Source organism: Furipterus horrens, unplaced genomic scaffold (assembly GCF_987537825.1).
Source record: "Furipterus horrens unplaced genomic scaffold, mFurHor1.1.pri manual_scaffold_2, whole genome shotgun sequence".
NCBI lineage: Eukaryota > Metazoa > Chordata > Mammalia > Chiroptera > Furipteridae > Furipterus > Furipterus horrens.
In genome coordinates, this window is record NW_028327172.1 from 140,386,336 (window position 1) to 140,404,020 (window position 17,685).

The 17,685-nt window shown below is 45.8% G+C and overlaps 1 protein-coding gene and 1 pseudogene across 1 annotated transcript in view; both read right to left on the reverse strand.

The window, feature by feature from the left end:
- Positions 1-284: 284 nt before the first annotated feature.
- Positions 285-2,851, reverse strand: LOC150019617 (protocadherin alpha-C1 pseudogene; annotated as a pseudogene).
- Positions 2,852-8,822: 5,971 nt separating this feature from the next.
- Positions 8,823-17,685, reverse strand: part of FRMD4A (FERM domain containing 4A) — a 212,186-nt gene continuing 203,323 nt past the window's right edge. The window contains exon 23 of the mRNA XM_090266546.1: positions 8,823-9,911. Coding sequence (XP_090122672.1) covers positions 9,809-9,911 — 103 coding nt within the window. The 3' untranslated portion in view covers positions 8,823-9,808. The remainder of the gene's footprint in view (positions 9,912-17,685) is intronic.

Here is a 17,685-nt window from a genome sequence, read left to right on the forward strand (position 1 = left end):
AGTGTAAAGTTTAAGTAAATCTCTCATCTTCCATGATATTAAGCTTGTATTATGCAAAGACTCACATACTTTACATTCCTACTTTAAGTATCAGAATGCCTTACACATACCTATTGCTCAAAATAATTCTTGAATGAAGGGATATCTGTTTTAAGTAATTCCTTAAAGAAATTCCTGAAAGAAATGATTTAAAATCATTTTAGGTCATTTATTACTTGTACCAGAAATTTTGGTGTTTTATTATCTTTAATTTTAGACCTTTATTCTATATTACTTTTATTGTTCTTTAATAGGTTTGAATTTCTTACCCTTGTTTCTCTAAAATAAACTATAATCTCCTTGAGGCCAAGAACTCCCACAATTCTAAGCACAGGGGAGCTAAGCAGAAGTGTTCAACTCAATGGATTAAATGTCACCTAAGGATCATCTAAGAAACATTTAAAAACATAGCTGGTGACCATCTCCTAGTCAAAGGAATCAAATCCCATAAAATTTTCTTACCATGGCATTGACATTTGCATGATTAACTTTCCTATTTTGATCTAAATATGGGGTATTGGCAGATTCAGTCCTACCCAGGGGCCAGATTTCTCAGGTCAGCAGCACGGTATTCCCCATCCAACAGCAAACTGATATTATCAGAACTGAGGCCCAGGGAGACCTAATAGAGACAGTCTCTTGACTGTTGTGACATCTGTGGCTGATGTCATGAAAGGATTTGAAGTCGCCTTCCTTCCATACCTCAGCTCCTCTTGAAAGCAGATAGCAGCTTTGAGAACAACAACCTGGGCTGTGGCTCAACTCAATACACACAAAGAAAAATAAGCACCCCAGAAATAAAAAGGAAACACAGGCCAGAGCAATTACTAAATAGAGGTTCTGGGAAGAAAGTTGCTTTCCTGTTTCCTAGGCATCTTCAAAGTCTGGAAGGGTCTGAGGAACAGAGTTGCTCAACAGAACACCCAGTGTGATACAGGAGGAAAGTGGTGGGTCTCCATGGTCCTGAACCATGACCACCACCCTCTGTTTAACTTCATTCATGGGAAGAACTAAGTGAGCAGTAATGGAGCACTCCCATAAGGCTGAAATTCTGAAAAAGCTGAGTCAGGAGCCTGAGAGATGTGGTAGGAAAGCTACACATTGGAGCCACTGTCTGCCTCCCCTGCTGCCACTTTTGTGACCAAGTACCCAGTTCTGGCAGAGTGGGGCACAATTTCCACTGGGAAAGAGCCATTTCTGGGCAAGGGAAAGAAGATGATGGGAGCATTGTCATATCTACCCACCACAAATAAGTTCAGGGTCACTGCTGCACTTCTGGGAGGAGTGCCACCATAACGGGCTTCTCCTTGAAAGTGAAGTCCGTGAGCCACTCCAAGTCAAGGGAAATTTTGGCAGTGACAGCCCCACGGGGTGATTCTACTGCCACCACGCTAGAGGCTGTCTGCCCTTCAGAGGTAACGTCCAACAGTTCATAGACGACAAGGCTGTTTTTCCCCAGGTCCTGGTCCTGGGCAAACACATGGCCTAGAGAGGCTCCAGGGCCATTGTTTTCAGACATAAAATGTTCCTGTTGGGGTTGAGGAAAGCTTGATGTATTGCTGTTCATATCAGCAACTGCCACAGTGTTCTGTGGGTGCTAAGCCAGGTGAGCCACCATCTGAGACTGTGATCAGGCCCTGTTAATTGCTGACCTGCTCCAGGTCCAGCGGCCCATCAGTCAGTAAATTGGAGTAATTGTCAAAGGAAGTCCTCAGATTAAAAGGCGTCCATTGAACATGCTACAAGTGACCTCACCATTGGGACCGAAGTCCTCATCCCTTACACTAAGGAGAGCAATCACTGTGTCAGGGGCGGTGTCCTTGGAAACTGGACTGGGCAGAGTTAGAATATTCACGTTACGGCATGATCATTCACTTCAGTCATTTCCACCAGTAGTTTGGCGGTGCTAGCTAGACGGAAGGGAACTTCATCCCTTACCTGGATGTATGCCTCCAACAGGATTTCAGTCAGACCTAGTAAAGCAGCTACCCGCACCTCCCCATTTCTAGAGTGAACATGAAAGTGGTGTCACAGCTTTGCTTTCGTGCTATTGCTTACAGAGTACTGATTTCCCCATTAGAGCCTTATCCAGGTCCGAGGCCTGTACTCGGAATGACACATTCCCGTTGGATGCAGTCTCTGGCACTTTGGTGCGTTACACTGTGCGCTCAAATACAGGTGGATTGTCGGTTGTGTCCACCAGAGCGCGTGTGCAGCCCTGTGGTCCCGAGAGGTGAGCTCCAGCCAGTGGGTGGCGCACCTCTCAGGATCCAGAGCTTTCTCCAATATCACCTCCAGGTGTTCGCTGCGGTCCGCCCACGACCCCATGTCCCGGCGAAAGTGCTGGCTGGGGCTCAGGCTGTAGCTTAGCCACCGGCAGCTTTCTTGGTTGGCAAGTTGGGCATTGGGGAGAGTACATCGCCCCCAGACACCGGGAACTCGGGGATGTGCAGCTGCAGGTCGTTGACAGGGAAGAGAGGGAGTTGTCATTGATATCCAGGATGTGGACGCGCATTTTGTGTGGCTCCAGTGGGTCCTCCAGCATCAGTTCACAGGTCAAGACGCAAGCAGCTTTGGCTTCGCACAAACATTCCCTGTCCACCGGCTGTGGCACCACCAGGCTACCATTGGCTAGATCCACCCCGAAGTAGGGCTCGTCAGAGCTAAAGATAAGCGAAAGTTCCTTAAAGATGGGGGTGGCGATGGGGAGGGTCGCTGCTGACAGCCTCAAGTGCGTGGTAACATTGCCTAGGGCTATGCCCCGCGAGTCTCCTCTGCATCGAGTATTCAGCTGTCCTGCACTCACAAACATAGAACCGCCCCCTACAGTCTTCAGATTATGTTCCAAACTCCCGGAGAGCTCGAGCCCTGATAAAGAGCAAGGGCCAGCTCGCCCCCAGCTCCCGGCTAGATTCCGCCTTCTGAATCTCGGGATTGCGCGGGGCTGGCCGGCGGGGAGCGAGACTTGCTTAGACCCGGGGCTTGGCTGCAGTCTCGGGAAGCGGAGCCGGCGGGTGCGGAGGAGCGCAGTGCAGAGAGGAAGTAAGCGGCAGGGTAGGAAAAGTGCCATGTCTTTTGTCTGCCCGCTGGGATCTCGCTCCGAGTCCAGGCAGCGGGAGCGGGTCTGGCAGGGAAGACTCTCCCAGAACCTAATGCATCTTCTCTGAGTCGGTGTTTCTTTTCTAGGACAGCGTCCTGAGACCGCTTCGGTCCGAGCCTCCACAACCTCTGCCTGAAGACTGTAACTGGGCTAAGCTCAGCTGGTCTCCCGTCGCCCACCTGCTGCTGGAGAGCAAAGCACCCGCTCAGTCCCCAGCGCGGACCCACGCACACCCTCCAGTGCCGGCTAATGAGGGCGGAACTCCCGGAGCAACAGCGGGGCTGAGCCGGGGAGAGGCGGAACCCTGGCCCGGACCCACAGCGCCGCCGAGACGAGGGAACAGCAGCCCCAGCCAGCCCTGTGCTGCGGTGCACTCCGTGCTGGATTCCCAGCGCTCCGCTGCGGGTTCAAGAGTCTCCGGCACCTCCGTAAATCCCAGGAGCCTCCAAGATTTCAAAAGAGGCACCTAGAAGGATCAGCTTGGGGAAAGTGTCCTCCCTCGAGTTGCCGCGGGACTTTGGCTTCGCGGAGCACGGGAGTGACCGGCGCAAGCCTCACTGTCCGGTTTCCTTTTCCCAAGGAGGCCCTACCGGGAGTGCTTTCCAAGCGGCCATTGTAGCTCTGGGTGAGAGAGGAGGTCAGGAACCAGTCAATAGGAGCACCAGAAACTCAGAAAGATGGACAACTCATCACCAAACAGCGTGCGAAGCTCCACGGAGGGGGAAGTACTGCGATACTCTCCTGACTGTGACCAGGAAGCTACTCTGTAAATATTCAGAAAATAGCAGTGAGGTGGGGTAAGAACAGGCTAGATACTCATACTTTGTCCATGTCCTTTTTTAAGCCAGTCTTCTGTCCAGAAATCCAGACAGTGATTAGTTCTATGAAAAACATGAGCTGCAAGCAATACCTCCAAATTCCGCCTAGCACCCTACAACCAGAGACTTTCCCTGAAATGGAGGCAAGCTGAAGAAGAAATTGACTTACCCTTTTGTCCTTCTGCCATGCCACACAACAAAACCAAGCCTGTGTCATTCCATCGGTCTCCTCCCATGCCACGTTAGTCAGTGCCAGGAGGGAATTCACAGCCATCAAGTGTCCAATGGCAGCTGGGCCCTAAGTGACGCCTGGAGGACATCATCTTTATTTCCTCTTGGACTATTCTCTGTATAATGTAGTCCTTGTGACTCTGCTCTGTCCTGACCCTATCCTGCTCCTTCTTGGCCCTCTCACTGGAAGGGTGGACTCACCTATCTTTTCTCACACTAGCTTGGTTATAGAGCAAGCCTAAGGTCTCTTTCCATGTCCACACCTGCCAGCAGCTTTTCTTGGGGACACTTATGAGTGAGTGGGCTGTATCAAATAATCTGCTTACTGTTCATACTTATGAATTGCAATCCCTGCCCTTCAGCTCTTACCTGAATAGATCCTGACTATGCTGGGATCATGGCCTTGTCCCAGGCCACAGAGGCTATAGCTCTGCGGGTTCTTTCACCTCTTCTCTGCCATCTGTTTGACCAGCCACTTCCTTGAATGAGGAATCCATGAGAGGTTCTGTTTCTATACTTGTTGATCTCTCATCCTTGGGACTTGTTTCAATCTCTTCTGTTTAATGTTGACAACTTGATTGCCTCCTATGGTGTAGTCATGGGCCTGCTTGTCTAATTCTTCAGGCTGTAAGCTTTTGAAGACCTGGAGCAGCACAGAACATGCAACAAATGACTTCACCTTTGGTCCTATGGCTGCTTGCTGGCCCTCATCTGTGGGTTTTTGACATCCCTCTTTTTAGAGAGAATTTTATGTCTGAGGTTTCTCGAATGGGTTTTGTGGGAGAAAGGAAAGGCCTGGCTATGTCTAATGTTTTCTACAGGGGGTTGGTGTTTTCTTTTGTGTTCTCTAATAACCAAGGTAACTGTTGGGAATGGCCTTGTTGGCACTTTGTAAAGGGGGAGGGGGGGCAGGGAGGGAGAATGAGGCGTGGGTGGGGGGGTGGGAGTGTGTGTGTGTGTGGGCGGGTGGGGGTGAAAGGAAGGGGTGGGGAAGAAAGGGAAAAGTCCCATCTTGCTCTGTGTGAGGTGCTTTCATGTGATGGAACTTAATGAGTAGATGCTAGATTTATTTCCTGAGCTGTGACATATTTATGTGTAAAAGACTTGTAGAAGATCTGTTTGTTTGAAATCAGTGTAGATTATCTTGAGATACAGGGGCCCTGGCTGCTTTCCCCAGAAGAGGCTTTAGGAAGTATGAAATGCTCTCTTAACGGGCTCGCTTCCCGACATGCTTTGCGTTCTGAGTGGATGGCTCTCATTTTTGGCAGGGGTTAGCCCGCTCTGGTGGCAGATGCTTCATTCAGCAAGGGCTTTCCATCTGGGGAGGGCTTTTCATCTGGGGAGGGCTTTTCATCCAGGGGTGTTTTTGGCTGTGAGATTCTAGTTTCCTGCTAGTGAAGTATGTCGGCTTAGATTAAGGGGTAGGGATTCACAATTGCAGTAAAGTCTCTTCTGAAGTCAGCCAGTTACCTTTTTGCCCATGAAAATGGGGCTTTTGTATCTGCAGGCCCAGTGGCAGTTTGAGCTGTGTGGGCACAGAGGTGAACAGCAGTGGAGGTGAGGAGCCTGAGCATCCTGCCTGTCTCCCTGATTGGCCCTACACAGAAACAAGGACCACAGAGAGATAGACTAAGGCTGACATCCTGGGCCCAGGGACCCTCAGTGTCTCTTCCACCAGGGCTGTTCTGTGGGAATGGTACCCATGCCTGGCCCACATGGGTAACTTTGTAATGAACAGCGATACAAATACTAAAATGGCATCCCGAGAAGGACTTGATCTCGCATCCTTGTATGGTGTAGGAGAAATACATAATTGAGAATGTATTATCTTCATTTAAGTAACAAAAGGAAAACAAGAATTATCCTCTACTAAAGGAAGCAAGTTTTTGTCTACAACATCAGGCAAGGCAATAAGAATAGCATCTGTGCAATAGACAAGTGGGTATAGAAGCTGTGGTACATATGTACAATGCAATATTGTTCGGCCATAAAAAAGAATAAAATCTTACCATTTGCAACAGCATGGATGGACCTAGAGGATACTATCCTAAGTGGAGTAAGTGAGAGAAAGACAGATACTGTATGATTTCACTTATATGTGGAATCTAAGAACAGAATTAATGAATAAACAAAATAGAAACAGACTTACAGATACAGAAAACAAACTGATAGGTGCCAGAGGGGAGGACAGTTGAGGGGCTGGTGCAAAAGGTGAAGGGATTAAGAGTGTAGATTGGTAGTTTCAAAATAGTTGCAGGGTACCTGAAATATTGGGGGGAACACTTTGTAAAGTATATGATTGTTTAACCACTATGCTTGTACACCTAAAACTAATACAAAATAATGTTGCATGCCAACTAATTAAAAAATAAAATTTAAAAGAAATTTAATAAAAAGAACAGCAACTGTAGATTTACTTTTAAAAATGAACTTGGTGAGGACACATGCACCCAAGTTACAGATTTCCAGAGCATGCTTAAGCATTTACCACAGAAACAAAATCTCCAAGGAGCAACTGAGATCTCTTCATTTTGAAAATGCTTTAATAAGTGTTGACCACACTGTTTTGCAAAATGTAAAGGTACTATACAAATTCTTAATACAAAAAGAATAAATTAAAAGCAGATTTCTTTTTAATTCTGCAACTTTGTCTACAACCTACATCTTTTTCATTGATTACAGTGGAACAGAATCCAGTAAAATCATTTTACATGCTCTACAGTCAGTTTCAGGAGCAACCTAATCCTTTTCCCCGTTATTAAACTAGAGTCTGTTTTATACAACTTGTAATAAACTGTTGACATTGATATGTATGAAAAACTTTGACACCTAGTTCACTAAGCAGTAATTGGTCATCTGATAGCACCAGGATGGAGCTTGCCATATTGAGAACTAAACTAATACTGAATTAAAACAAATTGGAATTTTAGCTTCTCCAACACTCACTGCCATATAATAAAAGTAATAAGCCCATCTAACAACAAAATCTGATGTTTTCACCAGTCTTCTGGCTAAACAGGCCACTTTTTACACATATCCACAGAATCCAATAGGGACTTTATATCTGACCGGGGGGCTTCATGGTTCGTCTTGTTTTAAAGAAACAGGGATCATCTATAAAGAGCTTGCTAGTGCTTGTGTACAGTAACTCTGTCGTTTCCCACCACATTGCTCATTCTTTAATCATATCAGTCTCCAAGGACTAATACTTTATATACACTTCGTAGTAACTCCACGCAGCTAAAGAGTAAAAGCTGTTTTACTTAATCTCTGTCTATACTACCAGACTGTAGTGATGTTTGTCTGAACTGTAGTCCCCCTCCCACTCCATGCCTTTCTGCTCCCGGAATCCTGAACCCAGGTGTTTAGAAAGAAGTTTCATCTCTCATTCCTTGTAACCCATTTGGGCTAAAAGCTTGACCTAATTGGCTTCAGACTTGACCTCAAACTACTGTACCTATTGTATAACCTTGTCACCTTTTCTTATGTAGCCTTTCCCTTTTGACTTCTCCTGTTGGCACGTAGTTCAGTTTGATTATCCACATGTTAGCTTTTGGGAGAAAGAAAAATGACCAGTATATAATGTTTCCAAATTGAGAAGGGGAAAAACCTGCTATTTGGACTTCTACCATCAAAATAAGAGCAATAAAAATATAGTGCCCTCCCCCAATCAATCTCCAGAACCATTTAATAACATTAAAACCAGTTTATTTATCCTGCAGGATTCACTCCTCAAGTGTTCTAGGGATATTATTCCCTTCCATAAGCTGGTATTACTACCGCAGCCTTGTGCAGAGCCTCGCAGACCAGGTCCTGAATCATCCAGATGGTCACAGCCTGCTCTGAGTCCACGCGCTTGGCCAGCTGCAGCAGAGGGCGCACCACGGTTAGTTACTTTGTTTAATGTTCATCCATAACTTCCTGGTCTGGTGGAGTCTATTGTATTCTTGGATTACATATATTTAGACAACAGATTTTTCTTTTCACGCTAAAGCTAACTTCAGTCCTGCTTTCCCACAAAACTACCCCTACCCCGGCTCCCGCCTCTGGCTATCCAATGCATTTCCCATAGGAAGTCATTACAAGTGAGAAAAAAATATCCCCCCGCCCCACCCCACTTGCGCCAATAAGCACAGCATACCACCTCTGTGGAGACCGTGTTTGTGCCATTTTGAATAACCCAACTAAGAGTGTGCACTTGTTATTATTATAAAAGTAGTTCTGAGGCCTTTGAAGATTGATGGCTTTCCAGTTGTGTATTAAGCATAGCTTAAACACATGTAAACACGTGCAGCTCCCCCGCCTTATTCTCGCTTTTCTTTCTTCTTTTGGTACCTGCAGACGAATGTGGTACATCAGGTGGCTGACGGTGGTGCAGGTATACGGGCCCCCTGGGAGCTGGTGTTTTTTTCGACCCTGCTTTGCCTAGTAGACACATGAGTAAAACCTTTCTACCTACGGGCGTAGTTGGGTTTTTTGAATAAGTGACACGTTGGTAACCAAAGTCGGATCTGAGCTTTGTCACACAAGTGCTAACAAACATAAACCGAGCTACCACACTTAAACATTTGAATGAATTGCAATGTGCTTTTCCCTTGGTTTCCCATAAACAGTAAAATGAAACACCTTGTGCAAACAACAGGATGCAGTTTTACTGGTTGTTTTACTGAGAGAACCACTGTTGGCGTCACCGCCTTACGTTCCCTACAGAGCCCCAGGGAAAGCAGCTCCATGTCCTGGGAACAGACAGCGCCTGCAGCACACGCCGCCGCTCCCCCCACGTCTGCTCTGCTTCCCGTCTGGACCCCTGGAACTCTGAGTCAGCCATGCCAGCCAAGGCCCCGCCGACTCACCAGCGCGTCACTCAGTGTCTCAGGCTCTCCACTGACAAGAGAAGGCGAATGTGAAGGAGAGGGATAAAGTGGGGACACAGTTTACCAATGGTTGACTTTGACATGTGTTTCAGCAGTTTAGAATTTGAAGGGTAGTTCATTGCACAAAGAACATCTTCCTCTTGGCCCCTCTTATTTCTGTTTTTATTTTTTAATTTTTAAAATCTTTGGCAGCATAGAACTGATTGTGATCCTCTGATGCATCTCTGACATGTTAAGCTTCCTTTTTCATTACCCGCCCCCCCCTCAAGGAATATGTCAGGTGTCAGCTAGACATCCCCACCAGGCATCCTCTTTTGAAGTGCTTGGTTGGCCTCCAGGTGGCAGGCTGGCCACAGCTTAATAGTCTTTTCTGGGTCACCCTGTATGTAAGTCTCCTTCCCTGTTCTCTGTATGTGCTACTTGTCCATAAGAATGTGGCGCCAGCCAGCATCCCTGATGGTTCCTGGCCAGGGGGCTGTCATGGCAGGGGAAGCCACCAAGGTATCATTGAGGATAGGTACCTGGCTCTCTGCAGGGAAGAGAGCCAGGGGCCACACAGTGGGACCGGAACCCTCCAGAATGTCTCCTCAGTCAGATTTTTGAGTGTGAGGGGATGCGGAGACGGGAGAGAGAAAGGGCTGAGGGTCGAAGCTGGTGCAGGGTGACAGTGCGTCTGGGTAAGGCAGATGAGAGGCAGTGAGGTGATCTCAGAATGGCGTTGGCGCGGCCGGATTGAGGCCGCTGGCTCACACGAGGGTCCCGGGCTTGGCCTTCTCCTGCCCGCACCACTGGACGTCAGCTAGTTCTGGATAGAGGGAGGAGTCCAGGAAACAGCTATCACTGTAGCCCCTGCAGGGAGTCCAAGGAGAGAAGATGGTTAGTGGGGAATGGCATTTACCTGCCTGCGTTCAGGAGTGCGTGCTTATTCACATAGGGTTTCACACTGATCAGTAGTCTTCCCTGCTCACGGGAAACTAGGCCTGATGCAGCGCTGCGTGCACAGGCGTCTGTGGACTGAGAAAACCCATACAGAGAGGACCTAAACCTTGAAGGTCTCTAGAGGAGGAAAATGGAGCTAATGCTTAGCTTATTTACTCTCCAGCTGGGCTGCATGCTGGAATCACTTGGGAAATCTCACAAATACTCAGTGTGGGCCACGTGCCAGAGGTGCTGGTTTAATTGGTCTGAGGTGCTGGACTGTGGGCAGCTTTCAAAGCTCCCTTGTGCAGCAGCGGCTCAGAAGCCCTCCGGCTGGATTCCTCAGGGTTCCTCTTCCACACAAGAGCTGCTCTGAGCTGTCCTTCCTGGGACCCTGGGGCTGACCAGATCTCACCAGATTTCTGTTCTGTCCTAGAAGCACATTTAAAATGTCAGGTTTCCTCACAGTGAAACTGAAGTCATAGTTTGAATTCAGTGTTTAAGAACTTTTAATCAATGCTGACTTTTAAACAATGTGTTGTGATTATAAACCTTTTTTGGAAAGTATATAGAAAATATAAGACTTTTAAAAAGTCTCGCCCTGATCGTGTGGCTCAGTTGGTTGGGCATTGTTCCACAAAGCAGAAGGCCGTCGGTTCAATGCCCGGTTAGGACACATGCCTGGGTTGTGGGTTTGGTCCCTAGTCGGGACGCGTGCAAGATCGATGTTTCTTTCTCACATTGATGTTTCTCTCCCTCTCTTTCACCTTCCCTCCCCACCGCCACCCCCCCAAAATATTTTAAAAATAAAATTAAAAAAAATGGCAGGCATACTATGTAGGTTGAGTGGAAGGAATTTTTGCATAATAAGAATGATCGCATAGATATGTATGTTGGAGCCGATCATCAGCAGTAGGGACCATTTTCAGGAAAAATAGCCCCTCTCTGTGGTAAGCAGGCTCTTTCAGGGCAAGGTAAAGGTTGTACTTTGCCCAGAAGGCCTCTGAAGGCAGGCTACTCAGCAGGGAGCAGCCTGTAGGGCTGGAGGATAGGGAGCTGCAATCTGGCCCTGCCAGCCTGGGCACGCTGTTCCTGCAGCTGCAGTGTGGTCTGCAGTGACTCGTATGCTCACTCTTGTGTGTTCTGCTCTTACTCGTAGTGTAATTCCATTTGTGCTGGTTCCTGAAGGGATAAAACCTCTAGGCCTTTGACCCAGCCTTCAGTTTTTAAAGTGATGTTCCTGTGAATGACATTGGCTGTGACTGTGAGTTAGTAGATCTGTGTGTGTGTAGTTGAGGTTGGATTTCCAAGTTTGACCTCCCAGAGCATATGCCAGTCGGGGCAGAAAGATCTAGTTGGAAACACCATATGGACTTTGCACAAAATGTCGTAAGCTTCTCTCCCCTGCTGATCTGTTTTCCTGTACTGAGTGCTAGGGTTACGGTTGGGATGGGTGACAGGAAGAGCCCCCAGTGGGGTTCAAAGAAAAGCAAGTTTAAAGAGCACCTTAAACACAGGCTCATGAATCAGTTCATGATTGAGAACGATTCAGCCGTCACCACTTTTCTGCTTGACTTGCTCACTTCTCTAGGAATAATGGGATGGAGACATTCTGGATTTTGTAAATGTTTCTCATCTGGCTTAAAGAAAAACATGGAAGTTGGAAAAGAGGCATCTGTGAGCACACTGTGGGCTTTACTGAGAGTCTTGTGCCTGGAACCCTGGTTAATGCTGCTTATGTGTGGCTTCAGGTGCAAAGTGACGAAGGTCCTTAATTATGGACTAGCCATGGCTGTCTATTGATTCACATGGTGAATGGCTGACTGCATTACGCCCACCCTACAAACTCCCTGCTGCCCTGACAAAACGGACTTCTGCCATTGTTCCTGAGAAGCTGAGACACTTTGTGGAGGGAAGGGGCTGGACCCCACAGTGGACTCAGGCTGTTCCCTGGGTTTGCGTGTGGGGCTGGCGCCCTGTGGAGTCCCTGTGATGTCATGTAGTCCTGGGGGTGCTCTCCATCAGGTGTCATCCCAAACCCTCACCAAGGGTGGACAGGTGTCTCAGGTGGGCTGACTAGAGTCCTTCAGCCACAGTCACTGGTTCAAAGATGGGCACGTGCGGAAGCAAGGCCAAGCGGCTTTCACACTAGGAGGGTGTGGGTCTCCTGAGAATGCAGTTACAGTAGCAGGAGGTGGAGGTGGACAGAGAGCTAATAAGCCCTGGCTCCACATTTGCTCTTAGCCATAAGCCATAACCCACTAGTTTATAAAAGAACAGTTGGTTCCAAATCATGTTTCTGGAAGTTGGAATAAATTAAGGTAACATGCTCAGAGGCTAAACCTTGTCATTAATATCTGTGGATAAGACACAAGATTTTTTAATTGTGTAAGTTCCAAATAGCACCTCCCTTTTTTTTTTCTTCTTCTGATAAGAATTACCTCCCTGAAGTTTGCATTTCAAAGAGATAGCCCAGAGGAGAACTGGAGAAGACCAGGCAGAACATCTATACTCAAAGGCACAGGGAAAAACTTTTCCTAAATCCAGATCTTTTACAATCTTTTGCAAGCCTTTTGAGATGTGTAGGGGAGGGTTTGGGATTGCTGAAAAGGATAGGCAGGCTCTGAATTGCTTTGAGTGCTGTGTTTCTGTGCTTGTAAAGATTTTTTGATTCCTCAAGGAATTAAGAAGCAACTTAAATGAATAAAGCCAAAAGGATCTTGGGAGTTTACTCAGTTGAGCTTTGCTGTTTAAAAACAGTTGATGGCAGTGGCAGAACCCTGAGGAGCTAGTTCACAGCTCCGCGGGCAGGAAACACAGGCACTGGTCTCCGTGAACCTTCTGAATTCTTTTTCTTCCCATTTCCGAGGGCCGTGGGTAAGTTCCTCTGGGTCCCAGCTTGGCTCCCTTTGTGTTATTAGCAATCTAATTGGCTGTCTAGTCCAGGGTTAGTGGGTCAGTCTAGACTGGCAGGAAGCTCTAACAGAGCACCAGTCAGCAGTCCTTGGTTAGTCCACAGTGTCCGCTTGTTGCGGTCTCCTAGTTCTGCCCACAGTCTCACTTTGGGGACTGCTGATGCTGTGCCCCTAAGACTTCCTCTTGGCCGGTTACTGCTGGTTTCTGTTAATGTGCACATACGGTAAAGGAACAACATTTCTATGGTTAATGGGGTCTTAGAAGCCAAAGCTGCAAAATTTACATGCTCAAGCAGTGCCCACCAAACTTTCTTAAGAGTGCCTGCCTGCCAACTAACTCTAAGACCCATGCTAGGGTAAGGTGGTCACAAAACAGGCTGGACTGACACTAGATCACCTGCCAACCTCAAAAAGTTTTCACACATTGAAGTATTAATTTGGCTCTGACAGACTTAATGCTTAAATGAAGAAATGGAATCTTCAGATTTCTAGAAACACAATTTGTGTCCATCTCTTCTTTTATAAAAGAGTTTTGCATCATCGTACTTGTCTGAAGGATAAAATTTTTAAATGAAAATTAAAATCTGTATGTCAAATATTTTTCTACTTTGGATGGTATTGCCAAAATTAATTTGTAAATGAGCTCTTTAATTGGCTTAAAAAAGAAGCACTTACCAAATTAAGTATTCTACATGCTCTGAAATACACAAACTTAGCCCAGATGTTTCTCAGGTTTATGTCCTTCCTGTAACCAGGTTTTCTTCTCTCCCTAATGCCACCGTAAACAATACTCTAATTCCCTTCAATGTCAGCTGCAGCGCATACTTCTGCAGACAGGCTCCCAGTGCCTCTTTTTCCCCCTTTCTCCAATTATAATTGTACTTTCCCAGTTAGACAAAAATACCTATGCAATCCATAGTACACTTGGGACCTGCAAGTTCTTATGATTATCGAACTCATACCTACCCCAATGATGAAAAAGTCTTATCAGCAGCATCCACCTTTGCAAGGAATTTAGAATAACTTTCTATTTCAGGCTAGGTTTACTTCTCAGATGCATTAAAGCCCTAACCAATTCCTGGCTTGAATGTGCATATGCAACAATCCATTCAGATAAATCCATTCACAATGCCACTTTAGCAGGAGTGGTTTGTGCCCTGACAAGCTTTATCTGGTGGTTATGCTCATTGGGCCTAGTGGCTGGCACATACCTGGGCAATTCTTCTCACTTAGGTTATATAGTATACCCCTAACTGTCCACAACTAAACTGAGACACCTCACTAGTCAATGCCCTGAATTTACATCAAATTAAGATAGGACTTACCAGGAGACATTCAGGATTCACTTCCTTTGGCAGATCCCTAATTGTCTGGTTAGAGGCATATATAGAATGAGGCTATGATCACAAAACCCTTAAACCCTTGGAAACTATTACTAAAGCCTTAGCTGCCCAACAAAAGTTCCTAGGCTCTCTGGCTAAAGTTGTCCTCAATAACAGGACAGACCTTGATTACCTCTTTGCTGAACAAGGAGGTATCTGTAGTCAACACCACTTGTTCTTGGATTAACATTTTTTGGAAACTCAAGATTCAATTACATAAAAGTCAAGGCTAAGTCCAATCTGACTCATTTTAGAATTTTTATTTATTTAGCTGGTTACCAACAGGATTGGGCTCATGGGTTACTAATTGGTTTTTCAATCCTATTTGTCATTTTATTTTGTTTTGATTTTTAAAGTACTCAGTTATCTTTGTAAAAATAATAAACCTGATAGATTAATGCTTGCCCAGTGTTTTAAACTGATATCTAACACCTATACCCTCAACCCTCCACTTTGACTCATTATAGGAAGTTGCTCCAATGTGGCCTTTTAGTTGCTAACAACCCCCAAAACTTCTCTAACTGTGAAAGAAGATATCTAACCTTGCCATAGTGAAGAAAGAGAAACAAAATTGGTGAAGTCCATGCAGAAGGAACACCTAGCAATATATCAAGTGATCAATACCCCATAACATTTATCAAATGATCAGTGCCCCATAACAGGGACTTGATCCAAAAGTAGAAATGTAGAACCAAACTAAAATGGAGTTATGTCAGGGACAAAATGGAGATGGTCAACACAGGCTTATACAGGAAATAACCTTTTCTTACAGGAATTTATAGCTCTTCTTAAATCCCTAGCCACCAAGTCTGTTCATCCCCATGTCTGGACTTCCTTGTTCCCCTGACTCAGCTACCCTGACCCAAATACACAGTTCAGTTGTTGACATTTCTTATTCTTCAAATGATGCCAATGAAATCCATTTGCCATTTCCTTCTTCTATGGGACTAGACACCTAAGGGTGGCCCTTCTCTGCTCCAAGGGGCATGTACTACATGTAACAATGTCTTTGGTCAAGGAAAAAAAGGAAGAAGGAAAACAATGCCTAAATGGCATGGTTGATCAGTGATACTTTCTGCAAAAGCTCTTGATCAAGAGGAGAAATGTGAAAGGATTTAAATCTAAAATGGAACTGGAGGATATGAAATGGAGAATTTCACACATGTGTCCTTAGAAAAGCAGAACTTAAGAACTGGGAGACCAATTTCCTGCCTGATTAACAGGAGACCAAGACATCTCCTGACAAGTGAATATCCGTCAGGAATCTCTGTTCCTCCTCAAGCCAATGAATTTACCATTTAGACTGTGGCTGGACTCCCCCTACCCCCTTTCCATTCCTTGCCCATAAATACAGCCCACCCCAAACCCTCAAAGGTCTCACCTGTAGCTTGCTATAGCATACATTTCCAGAACTGCAATTTTTGAAGAAAGTCAATTTCTGTCCATTTGAGCTTGACATCTTTATATACATTAACAGCCATTATGGGAGTGTTCCAGTTAGACCATAGCATTCATTTAGATTATATAAGCTCTTGAAAGCAACGGCTCCCAAATCAAACAGAATGGGATACCTATTTTAATTGTCAGGCAAATACTTATAGAAGGCTTTGAGATTACAAAATAGCTTCACTGAAAGGTTCATTGCAAAAGCTAATAAAAAACTAAAGAGAGGTACTTAAAACAAAAGACTATAGGACTGATATGACTCCTACTACTCTCCTCTACCCTCCTTTACCTGAGTACCCACAGTCTAAATCTCTGAGTTGCCTTTCCACTCTAGAGAGACTGTAAGACCTCAACACATCTTCCAAGTCAGTGGCCTTACAGATGGTCCCATAAGGGTCCCTCACAAGGTTGACAGGACTGAGGAACTTTCCAGAAGACTGCTACCAGTTATCCCCTTAGGACAGTCGAGGGAAAACAAAAAATAAATCAATGAAAAACCTTGCCAAATTCAGGGAGGTACCAGGTTTGTAGTCTCTATGTTAAACCCCACTTGCTCCAGAGCCTACAGTGTGTGGAGTCTGCGGAGTGGATCCTGGGAAAGAAAACTGGCAGAAGCCGGGGAACGGTGAAAATTCTTCCCAGGGTTGGCTCTCCTAGATGTCCCTAGTGCCAGGTCTATCAGTCAACATGGTTTATGCCACACTGAAAAACTTATTGTGAGGGAGAACGTTCTTCTAAAAATTATGAAATGTAATAATTGTAAGTGCCAATCCACAGAATGCTAGTGTAACAAGCAGCCCCCAATTCTTAGTTTTCACTAGGAATTAAGGATTCTAAGAGTTGGATTTCTAATCAGTGCATTTTAGAAACTATGAAATTCCTAGAAATCTGATATGTTCTCATATTAAATCATACTTCCAGTTATTACCTTAAGATGTACATCACAGAAATAAACACATTTCCCAGTCAGTTCCATTGCAATGAACTCTCGTCAGATCTTCAGCAATGGGTGTACCAGGACCTTCTGACCATTGACAACACTGTCAGGTCATGAGGTGTCGAGTGTAGGTGCCCATTTCACAGATGAGGAAGGCTCCCCCTGACCTCTGGTCCCGTGCCAAAGGCTGGAGACCTCAGTCAACATCAGAGTAGACTGCTTTCTCCCAAGATGTCCGATCAAGAACATTTCTTTCCACTCCTCCTCTCTCTCTGACCATTTTCCCCCTAATTCTTACACTGTGAACCTTTATGATTCTTCTGCCCACCTTTTTTGCTTTGCTCTGGCCTGGAAAGATAATACCATTGTTCACATATCTCAGGCCATTGTAAAGGGTGGTCATCCAACTTCCAAACAACTGCTTGATTCGCTATGATGCTGGTGATTCTGTAGTTCTGCTCATCCCAGATTTCTCCTTGAGTTTCAATCCTTCTGTTACCTTGGGGCAAACTCAGCTGCCTCTATTGTGTCAGATTCCCTAGTCCAAGGGATCCATCTCCCTCTCTGGTCAACAACATCCAGGCTCTGTTTCCAAAAGAAGGGACACTAGGCAAGGGTGACCAGAATAAAAGCACCTGTGCAGTCTACAGACCCTTACATTGCACTGGTCTGCAAAGTTGCCATCTTTTAAGTCCTGTCTCACAGACTATGCTGTGACCAACACCACTTCTGCTGCACCGGGATTGACACTTTGGGGAAGCTGAGACTCAGCTACGTGAGGTCACTGAACAAGCCAGTGGGCTCCACAGCTGTGGCTGGGAGCAGCGTTAATGCCTTCAATTTTGATCACATCTCTCAGCTAGGCTGAGTCTGATTAAAGTGGGGGAAATTGCCAAAACCAAGACAATGGGCCCAAACTGGAATTGCCGACCACCAGGCCAAGACTCAACTACAGTCTGGACTCTCCCAGGAATGGAATGTGAAACATGTCAACCAGGTATCACAGGGTTAGCCCCAGTGCAGTC